Source organism: Xyrauchen texanus, chromosome 41 (genome assembly GCF_025860055.1).
Source record: "Xyrauchen texanus isolate HMW12.3.18 chromosome 41, RBS_HiC_50CHRs, whole genome shotgun sequence".
In the NCBI taxonomy this organism is placed as follows: Eukaryota; Metazoa; Chordata; class Actinopteri; order Cypriniformes; family Catostomidae; genus Xyrauchen; species Xyrauchen texanus.
This window is the reverse complement of record NC_068316.1, coordinates 387,009-399,826: the sequence shown is the minus strand read 5'-3', so window position 1 is coordinate 399,826 and position 12,818 is coordinate 387,009. Positions and strand designations below refer to the sequence as shown.

General features: G+C 39.1%; 1 protein-coding gene across 2 annotated transcripts in view; it reads right to left on the bottom strand.

The window, feature by feature from the left end:
• Nucleotides 1-7,340: 7,340 nt before the first annotated feature.
• LOC127634622 (twisted gastrulation protein homolog 1-A-like) overlaps nucleotides 7,341-12,818 on the bottom strand; it is an 8,064-nt gene continuing 2,586 nt past the window's right edge. For both annotated transcript variants that reach the window (XM_052114245.1, XM_052114244.1), the window contains exons 3-5: nucleotides 12,770-12,818; nucleotides 10,969-11,232; nucleotides 7,341-7,871 (exon numbers count right to left, since the gene is read on the bottom strand). The exon at nucleotides 12,770-12,818 is cut by the window's right edge and continues 51 nt beyond it. In XM_052114245.1, coding sequence (XP_051970205.1) covers nucleotides 7,690-7,871; nucleotides 10,969-11,232; nucleotides 12,770-12,818 — 495 coding nt within the window. In that variant the 3' untranslated portion in view covers nucleotides 7,341-7,689. The remainder of the gene's footprint in view (nucleotides 7,872-10,968; nucleotides 11,233-12,769) is intronic.

The window sequence follows — 12,818 nt, the reverse complement described above, 5'->3', positions numbered from 1 at the left end:
ACACAAACAAACAGACACACACTCACAGATACACAAACAAACTGACACACACAAACACACAAACAAACTGACACACACACAAACAAACTGACACACAAACAAACAGACACACTCACAGATACACAAACAAACTGACACACACAAACACACAAACAAACTGACACACACACAAACAAACTGACACACAAACACTCACAGATACACAAACAAACAGACACACACTCACAGATACACAAACAAACAGACACACACTCACAGATACACAAACAAACAGACACACACACAAACAAACTGAGACACACAAACAAACAGACACACAAACAAACAAACTGACACACAAACAAACTCACACACTCACAGACACTCACACAAACAGACACACAAACAAACAGACACACAAACAAACAAACTGAGACACACAAACAAACAGACACACAAACAAACAAACTGACACACAAACAAACAAACTGACACACACACTCACAGACACAAACAAACAGACACACAAACAAACTGACACTCACAGACACACACAAACAAACTGACACACACAAAAAAACAAACTGACACACACACTCAGACACACAAACAAACTGACACACACACAAACAAACTGACACACACAAACAAACTGACACACACACTCAGACACACAAACAAACTGACACACACACAAACAAACTGACACACACACTCAGACACACAAACAAACTGACACACACACTCAGACACACAAACAAACTGACACACACACACAAACAAACTGACACACACTCAGACACACAAACAAACTGACACACACACAAACAAACTGACACACACCAGACACACAAACAAACTGACACACACACAAACAAACAAACTGACACACACACTCAGACACACAAACAAACTGACACACACACAAACAAACTGACACACAGACACACAAACAAACTGACACACACACAAACAAACTGACACACACTCACAGACACACACACAAAAAACAAACTGACACACACTCACAGACACACACACAAAAAACAAACTGACACACACTCACAGACACACACACACACAAACTGACACACACTCAGACACACACACAAACTGACACACAAAAAAACAAACTGACACAAACTCACAGACACAAACAAACTGACACACAAACAAACAGACACACACAAACAAACAGACACACACAAACAAATTGACACACACACACACAAACAAACTGACACACACAAACAAACTGACACACACACTCAGACACACAAACAAACTGACACACACACACAAACTGACACACACACTCGCAGACACACAAACAAACAGACACACAAACAAACTGACACACTCACAGACACACACACAAACAAACTGACACACACAGACACACAAACAAACTGACACACACACAAAAAAACAAACTGACACACACACTCAGACACACAAACAAACTGACATACACACAAACAAACTGACACACACTCACAGACACACACAAAAAAACTAACTGACAAACTCAGACACACACACTCAGACACACAAACAAACTGACACACACACTCAGACACACACAAAAAACAAACTGACACACACAGACACACACACTCAGACACACAAACTGACACACACACTCAGACACACACTCAAACTGACACACAAATAAACAAACTGACACAAACTCACAGACACACAAACAAACTGACACACAAACAAACAGACACACACACACACAAACAAACAGACACACACACAAACAAACTGACACACAAACAAACTGACACACACACTCAGACACACAAACAAACTGACACACACAAACAAACTGACACACACACTCGCAGACACACAAACAAACTGACACACACTCACAGATACACAAACAAACAGACACACACTCACAGATACACAAACAAACAGACACACACACACAAACAGACACACAAACAAACAGACACACAAACAAACAAACTGAGACACACAAACAAACAGACACACAAACAAACAAACTGACACACAAACAAACAAACTGACACACAAACAAACTCACACACTCACAGACACTCACACAAACAGACACACAAACAAACAGACACACAAACAAACAAACTGAGACACACAAACATACAGACACACAAACAAACAAACTGACACACAAACAAACAAACTGACACACACTCACAGACACAAACAAACAGACACACAAACAAACTGACACTCACAGACACACACAAACAAACTGACACACACAAAAAAACAAACTGACACACACACTCAGACACACAAACAAACTGACACACACACAAACAAACTGACACACACACTCAGACACACAAACAAACTGACACACACACAAACAAACTGACACACACACTCAGACACACAAACAAACTGACACACACACACAAACAAACTGACACACACTCAGACACACAAACAAACTGACACACACACAAACAAACTGACACACACAGACACACAAACAAACTGACACACACACAAAAAAACAAACTGACACACACACTCAGACACACAAACAAACTGACACACACACAAACAAACTGACACACAGACACACAAACAAACTGACACACACAAACACACAAACAAACTGACACACACACAAACAAACTGACACACTCACAGACACACACACAAAAAACAAACTGACACACACTCACAGACACACACACACACAAACTGACACACACTCAGACACACACACAAACTGACACACAAAAAACAAACTGACACAAACTCACAGACACAAACAAACTGACACACAAACAAACAGACACACACAAACAAACAGACACACACACACAAACAAATTGACACACACACACACAAACAAACTGACACACACAAACAAACTGACACACACACTCAGACACACAAACAAACTGACACACACACACAAACTGACACACACACTCGCAGACACACAAACAAACAGACACACAAACAAACTGACACACTCACAGACACACACACAAACAAACTGACACACACAGACACACAAACAAACTGACACACACACAAAAAAACAAACTGACACACACACTCAGACACACAAACAAACTGACACACACACAAACAAACTGACACACACTCACAGACACACACAAAAAAACTAACTGACAAACTCAGACACACACACTCAGACACACAAACAAACTGACACACACACTCAGACACACACAAAAAACAAACTGACACACACACAAACAAACTGACACACAAACAAACAGACACACTCACAGATACACAAACAAACAGACACACACTCACAGATACACAAACAAACTGACACACACAAACACACAAACAAACTGACACACACACAAACAAACTGACACACAAACAAACAGACACACTCACAGATACACAAACAAACTGACACACACAAACACACAAACAAACTGACACACACACAAACAAACTGACACACAAACACTCACAGATACACAAACAAACAGACACACACTCACAGATACACAAACAAACAGACACACACTCACAGATACACAAACAAACAGACACACACACAAACAAACTGAGACACACAAACAAACAGACACACAAACTGACACTCACACAAACAGACACACACTCACAGACACTCACACAAACAGACACACAAACAAACAGACACACAAACAAACAGACACACAAACAAACAAACTGAGACACACAAACAAACAAACTGACACACAAACAAACTGACACACACTCACAGACACAAACAAACAGACACACACAAACAAACTGACACACTCAGACACACACAAACAAACTGACACACACACAAACAAACTGACACACACACTCAGACACACAAACAAACTGACACACACACAAACAAACTGACACACACACAAACAAACTGACACACACACTCAGACACACAAACAAACTGACACACACACAAACAAACTGACACACACACTCAGACACACAAACAAACTGACACACACTCAGACACACAAACAAACTGACACACACACACAAACAAACTGACACACACTGACACACAAACAAACTGACACACACACAAACAAACTGACACACACAGACACACAAACAAACTGACACACACACAAAAAAACAAACTGACACACACACTCAGACACACAAACAAACTGACACACACACAAACAAACTGACACACAGACACACAAACAAACTGACACACACACAAACAAACTGACACACACTCACAGACACACACACAAAAAACAAACTGACACACACTCACAGACACACACACAAAAAACAAACTGACACACACTCACAGACACACACACACACAAACTGACACACACTCAGACACACACACAAACTGACACACAAAAAACAAACTGACACAAACTCACAGACACAAACAAACTGACACACAAACAAACAGACACACACAAACAAACAGACACACACAAACAAATTGACACACACACAACACAAACAAACTGACACACACAAACAAACTGACACACACACTCAGACACACAAACAAACTGACACACACACACAAACTGACACACACACTCGCAGACACACAAACAAACAGACACACAAACAAACTGACACACTCACAGACACACACACAAACAAACTGACACACACACAAACAAACTGACACACACACAAAACAAACTGACACACACACTCAGACACACAAACAAACTGACATACACACAAACAAACTGACACACACTCACAGACACACACAAAACTAACTGACAAACTCAGACACACACACTCAGACACACAAACAAACTGACACACACACTCAGACACACACAAAAACAAACTGACACACACAGACACACACACTCAGACACACAAACTGACACACACACTCAGACACACACTCAAACTGACACACAAATAAACAAACTGACACAAACTCACAGACACACAAACAAACTGACACACAAACAAACAGACACACACAAACAAACAGACACACACAACAAACTGACACACAAACAAACTGACACACACACTCAGACACACAAACAAACTGACACACACAAACAAACTGACACACACACTCACAGACACACAAACAAACTGACACACACTCACAGATACACAAACAAACAGACACACACTCACAGATACACAAACAAACAGACACACACACACAAACAGACACACAAACAAACAGACACACAAACAAACAAACTGAGACACACAAACAAACAGACACACAAACAAACAAACTGACACACAAACAAACAAACTGACACACAAACAAACTCACACACTCACAGACACTACACAAACAGACACACAACAAACAGACACACAAACAAACAAACTGAGACACACAAACATACAGACACACAAACAAACAAACTGACACACACACAAACAAACTGACACACACTCACAGACACAAACAAACAGACACACAAACAAACTGACACTCACAGACACACACAAACAAACTGACACACACACAAACAAACTGACACACACACTCAGACACACAAACAAACTGACACACACACAAACAAACTGACACACACACTCAGACACACAAACAAACTGACACACACACAAACAAACTGACACACACACTCAGACACACAAACAAACTGACACACACACACAAACAAACTGACACACACTCAGACACACAAACAAACTGACACACACACAAACAAACTGACACACACAGACACACAAACAAACTGACACACACACAAAAAAACAAACTGACACACACACTCAGACACACAAACAAACTGACACACACACAAACAAACTGACACACTCAGACACACAAACAAACTGACACACACAACACACAAACAAACTGACACACACAAACAAACTGACACACACTCACAGACACACACACAAACAAACTGACACACACTCACAGACACACACACACAAACTGACACACATCAGACACACAAACTGACACACAAAACAAACTGACACAAACTCACAGACACAAACAAACTGACACACAAACAAACAGACACACACAAACAAACAGACACACACACACAAACAAATTGACACACACACACACAAACAAACTGACACACACAAACAAACTGACACACACACTCAGACACACAAACAAACTGACACACACACACAAACTGACACACACACTCGCAGACACACAAACAAACAGACACACAAACAAACTGACACACTCACAGACACACACACAAACAAACTGACACACACAGACACACAAACAAACTGACACACACACAAAAAAACAAACTGACACACACACTCAGACACACAAACAAACTGACACACACACAAACAAACTGACACACACTCACAGACACACACACTCAGACACACAAACTCAGACACACACACTCAGACACACAAACAAACTGACACACACACTCAGACACACACAAAAAACAAACTGACACACACTCACAGACACACACACTCAGACACACAAACTGACACACACACTCAGACACACACTCAAACTGACACACAAATAAACAAACTGACACAAACTCACAGACACACAAACAAACTGACACACAAACAAACAGACACACACACACACAAACAAACAGACACACACACAAACAAACTGACACACAAACAAACTGACACACACAAACAAACTGACACACACACTCGCAGACACACAAACAAACTGACACACAGACACACAAACAAACTGACACACACACTCAGACACACAAACAAACTGACACACACAAACAAACTGACACACACACACACACACAAACAAACTGACACACACAAACAAACTGACACACACACAAACTGACACACACACAAACTGACACACACAAACAAACTGACACACACAAACAAACTGACACACACACAAACTGACACACACAAACAAACTGACACACACACTCGCAGACACACAAACAAACTGACATACACACTCACGGACACACAAACAAACTGACACACACACTCACAGACACACAAACAAACTGACACACTCACAGACACTCACACAAACAGACACACACTCACGGACACACAAACAAACTGACACACACACTCACAGACACACAAACAAACTGACACACACAGACCCACAAACACACGCACAGTCTCACACATAAACAGACACTGACAGTCACACACAAGCAAAATCACACAAATACAGACACACATTCACAGTTGAGATGTTGCATTTATATCTCCTGCAATCAAATGATTTTATCAAAATGAAAGTGAAAATAAAGACCATCTTTACAGATTATAGTCAAAGTTTATATTTCCAGGACAAAAGTTCAGGACACATGGAATAATAATGTTATTATAATAATGTTGTAATGTAGTAATAATGAGCTGCAATAACACACAAGAATCTTTATTGTCTTAAACAGATTACAATAACCTACATTAACACAAACTTACAACAGCTACTTCAAATCATTGCTCACATTTACAGGGCTAAACATTAAGATCTGTTCATTATGAACTAACCATTTATATTGCATGAATTAAAATGAACTATGATATCTAATGCATGTATTAATGTTAACATAAGAACACGTGTAACATCATGTGTGCATTTCTCAGCGGTCACATCATGAATCTTTATTAAGAAGCACATCTGCTCTATATGACAACCTAAAGATGTCTGTCTGCAACCGTTAACAATATACAAACTCCGTTAACCTCAAACTATCAAACACAAATAAAAGTATAAAGTCAGTACAGACAGTTCATGCACCTGACGGCTTTACTGCCGTAATCCACACACTCGGGTCCGATGCATTCACAGCACGCATTGTGAAACCAGCGATACTTCGATCCGCCCATGGACTCACAGTACTGCTTACACTGACGAATAGACACACAGTCATCGAAGTACACAACTGTGCACATCTTATCTGCAGAGAGAAACCATCATCATCATCATCTACAGTTAAACTACTCAAGATACTAGAAACAGTCAGACGATATTTAATTCAGAACGTCTGATTGCAGAATTCAATAATATCACCTGATAATCAAATTGAGTGGCAAGAAAAAGTATGTGGACCCTTTGGAATTACCTGTGTTTCTGTATTAATGTGTCTTAAAATCTACAACAGTTACAATAATGACCAAACACAATCAGTTTAACTAATAACACACGTTATCATATTGTCCTTGTTCATACTGAATACATCATTCAAACATTCACAGTGTAGGGTGGAAAAAGTATGTGAACCCCTAGGCTAATGACATCAACTAAAGCTAATTAGAATCAGGAGTTGGCAAACCTGGCGTCCCATTAATGAAACAAGATTGGAGGTGTGGGTTAGAGCTACTCTGACTTATAAAAAGCACTAAAACATTTTGAATTTGCTATTCACATGAAACATTTGCTGACGTGGACCACGAGATCTCACAAACTGTTGCTTTGCCTCAAGCTGGAAAGAAGAGTTTAGATAATCATCTGTCCACAGTTAGACAAACTGTCTATAAATGGAGATGATTTAGTACTATAGCTACTCTCACTAGAAGTGTCCGTTAGATATTCATCTGTCCACAGTTAGACAAACTGTCTATAAATGGAGATGATTTAGTACTATAGGTGCTCTCTCTAGAAGTGGCCGTTAGATATGCATCTGTCCACAGTAAGACAAACTGTCTATAAATGGAGATGATTTAGTACTATAGGTACTCTCTCTAGAAGTGTCCGTTAGATATTCATCTGTCCACAGTGAGACAAACTGTCTATAAATGGAGATGATTTAGTACTATAAGTACTCTCACTAGAAGTGGCCGTTAGATATTCATCTGTCCACAGTTAGACAAACTGTCTATAAATGGAGATGATTTAGTACTATAGGTACTCTCTCTAGAAGTGGCCGTTAGATATTCATCTGTTCACAGTTAGACAAACTGTCTATAAATGGAGATGATTTAGTACTATAGGTACTCTCACTAGAAGTGTCCGTTAGATATTCATCTGTCCACAGTGAGACAAACTGTCTATAAATGGAGATGATTTAGTACTATAGGTACTCTCTCTAGAAGTGGCCGTTAGATATTCATCTGTTCACAGTTAGACAAACTGTCTATAAATGGAGATGATTTAGTACTATAGGTACTCTCTCTAGAAGTGGCCGTTAGATATTCATCTGTCCACAGTTAGACAAACTGTCTATAAATGGAGATGATTTAGTACTATAGGTACTCTCTCTAGAAGTGGCCGTTAGATATGCATCTGTCCACAGTTAGACAAACTGTCTATAAATGGAGATAATTTAGTACTATAGGTACTCTCTCTAGAAGTGGCCGTTAGATATTCATCTGTCCACAGTTAGACAAACTGTCTATAAATGGAGATGATTTAGTACTATAGGTACTCTCTCTAGAAGTGGCCGTTAGATATGCATCTGTCCACAGTAAGACAAACTGTCTATAAATGGAGATGATTTAGTACTATAGGTACTCTCTCTAGAAGTGGCCGTTAGATATTCATCTGTCCACAGTTAGACAAACTGTCTATAAATGGAGGTGATTTAGTACTATAGGTACTCTCACTAGAAGTGGCCCTTAGATATTCACCTGTCCACAGTTAGACAAACTGTCTATAAATGGAGATGATTTAGTACTATAGGTACTCTCTCTAGAAGTGGTCGTCCAGCCAGGATGACTCAATGGACACACCACAGAATGTTCAATGAGGTAATAATGAACCCTAGAGTGACAGATAAAGACTTGTAGGAATCATTGGAACTGGTGAACATCTCTGTTCGTGAGTCTACTATACAGGAATGAAACCCAGATCTTATCCCAATAGAGACCTCAAGAGAGCCGTTCACACCAGATATCATAAGAATATGTCTGAGCTGAAGCAGTTCTGTAAGGAAGAATGATCCAGAAATCCTTCTGAACGTCGTGCAGGTTTAATCCGCATCTACCGGAGAGGCTTGATTGAGTTTATTACAGTCATAGTAACTGCATCATCAGTTTAGTAAATATATAGTTATTTCATGAAAAGTTAAACAACATTAAATTGAACAAACATAAACATAACATACACCAATACAACTAGAAAATCTCTTTTTAATATATAACTGAATCAAAATAGTGATGAAAAGCAGCAATACACTAAATATTTTACTTCAAATAATTAGAAGTCATTAATAATATAGACTTCAAATTATTAAAAATAAAATGAAATATCAAAGTTATCAAAAATGTGTTTTTGCTTTGTCATTATGGGGTGTGGGGAATAGACTGATGTGGAAAACAAATATTTTGAGCATTTTATCTTAAGACGGCAACATAAAATGTGAAAGCAATGAATGGGTCTGAATACTTTCTGAATGCACCGTGTGTATATATATATTATTTCTTCTTCAGGTGAACATGGGAGACATGATGCATGTTGCCACATTATAACTCAATGATGAAAGATTTAAACACAGTAATGACGTCAGTGAGCTGCTGTGATACTGTACAATCAAGCTGTAGAGCAACACAAAAACAAACTATCAGCACAGATATTTGCAGATATCCCATAGTTCCAAAAAGCAATCAACGGCACGATTAATCGGTATATATATCGTCTACCTCTCACTGTTAGCGCCATCTACAACAACTGTGCCACAGACAATCAATTGCTTCCTTTGATTTGTAAGAAAAATCTGAAATAGTTTTTGCACTATTGCACTGAATGTCTATAGAGGAAGGCACACAAACACACACACACACACACACACACACACACACACATACACACTCGACAAACATACAAAACTCATTTCTGAAACACGTTGGCAGGGTTTGTTTCCTGTGTGTCAGACACACCTGCTCACAGCTGGACATCTGAATAACAAACATCCTTCTCCTGAACATCACAGCTGCGGGTCAAGAGGTCACAGAGCAGGAATTCCATTCTCAATCAATTAAGATTAAACTACCGGAGTGTTTCTGATCAGTGAAGCGTGCAGGTGTGTGTGAGACTCAAACATCTCTCAGCGCGCTCACCTGCGGTGTTGTCGTAGCTGGCGTGGATGCTGTTCCCTGGTAGAGAGATGTTCTGATGTGTGTCCTCTATGGTCTCCAGGAAAGACACCAGGTTCTCGTGATAGGACAGTTCTTCGGCCACGGGAAACGACACCACCATCATGTTGATGGGCGCTTCACCCTCAGTGAGCGCTCTGAAGAGAGACGGGATGGGCCGGTACAGTTCCTCCACCGTGCTCTTAGCGGTCGCCGGCGTGTCGCTGTAGTTTCTGGGGTTACACATGCCTGAGAACACACAGATTATGTCAGAAGATGTTCTGGATGTTTCTGCTCTGAAGTGTGTTGATTTGGTTTTGTCCTCTAGTTCAGCACATCTGAAATGCTTTTACTTTACTGGTGTTGCTTATATGCCGCGTTTTCACTTATAACTGCACGAAATATAACCGGAACATAAAATCTCACACATGATTATTTAGAGTCTGTGATTATCTTTCAATCGAGTCCACACACAAGATAATCAGATGTATAGATCATTAGATAATCCACATGAAGCACAATGTTACATATGACCACCAGGAGATGGCGCCAAATACACGACACAGACTCAATGATGACTCAAATGACACAGAATGAAACTCATTGTGTGAAATCTCATGACTAAAATCATGTCTGCATGCTATGCAAACCTTTAGTCATTGTTGTGTTTGCATGTGTAATTAGTTCTTATGTACAATTATTATCTTTTATTTGTTTGGAGATGTTTTTGGACACTATGATCAATTATATTTGTAATGTTGGAACTTTTGATTGCTTTGTCGTATCAACACAAACTTTCTCTCAGATACAGTCGACATAATTGGGAACAAAACTAAAAACAGTTTTTCGGAGCGACATTATTTACACCCAGAGATATATAATGCCACATCAGAAAAATACAAATAAAAGTACATTTTTGACTGAATTAATTTTTTTATTTTCCTTTATTTTTAAACTTATTTTTGTTTTCCTTTACAATGTTTTTTGTCAAGTTATAAGTCTTTAATTTTGGGTATGCCACTGAAACAGGAAATCTTTAAGAACACCTTCAGAGCTGAAAGGGTTAAACTGTTCATAATAAATATATAAATATAGGTATTTTTTCAGTCCTTTTAAGTTTGTTTATAATAATGAGCCATGACAATAAATAAAATGCATATAAATACTACATTTGTATAATTATCATTGGAAATCCAGATTAAAGTTACATTAGTTTCTTCAGAATTAACACTAATCTTGGCTTCTTATCTCAGTCTTATATCAATGATTAATAGACTCACAAAAACACGGTTATCTTCCATCCTAACTTTAAAACGCTGTCCATACGTGTTGTATCCGGGTGTACTCGATGGACAATCTTACATGAAACCTGCTTCACTTTATTCATAATGTAATACTTGTGACGTGTCCTCCAGAACTTACTCCAGTCAAACATGGTTTGAAACAGTCTTATTGTATTTACGTGTAACAGTAAGATATCCTTTATTCGCAAAAACCCTTTCCATGAAGCGAATCTTCAACTGATTCAAATGTGCAAACGATTCATTGAAAAGAACCGACTGGACGAGCACAAGTAAACACAAACATGATATTCACTGCAGAAATGACCTGGATTCTGCCGACTGAACCACAGCCTTGATGTCAACACATTTGTATCCTCTTTATTCTAATGATGCACAATTACATGGATGGTTGCATTAATCATTGTTCTCTGCTGTCTGACGCTCTGAGAGATGCAGCCGAACACATAAAGATGAATACATGAATGTGTTATGTGAGTTTTTACCAACACAATCACAACACTCTTCCCACAGCGTCCCCAGACACATCATACA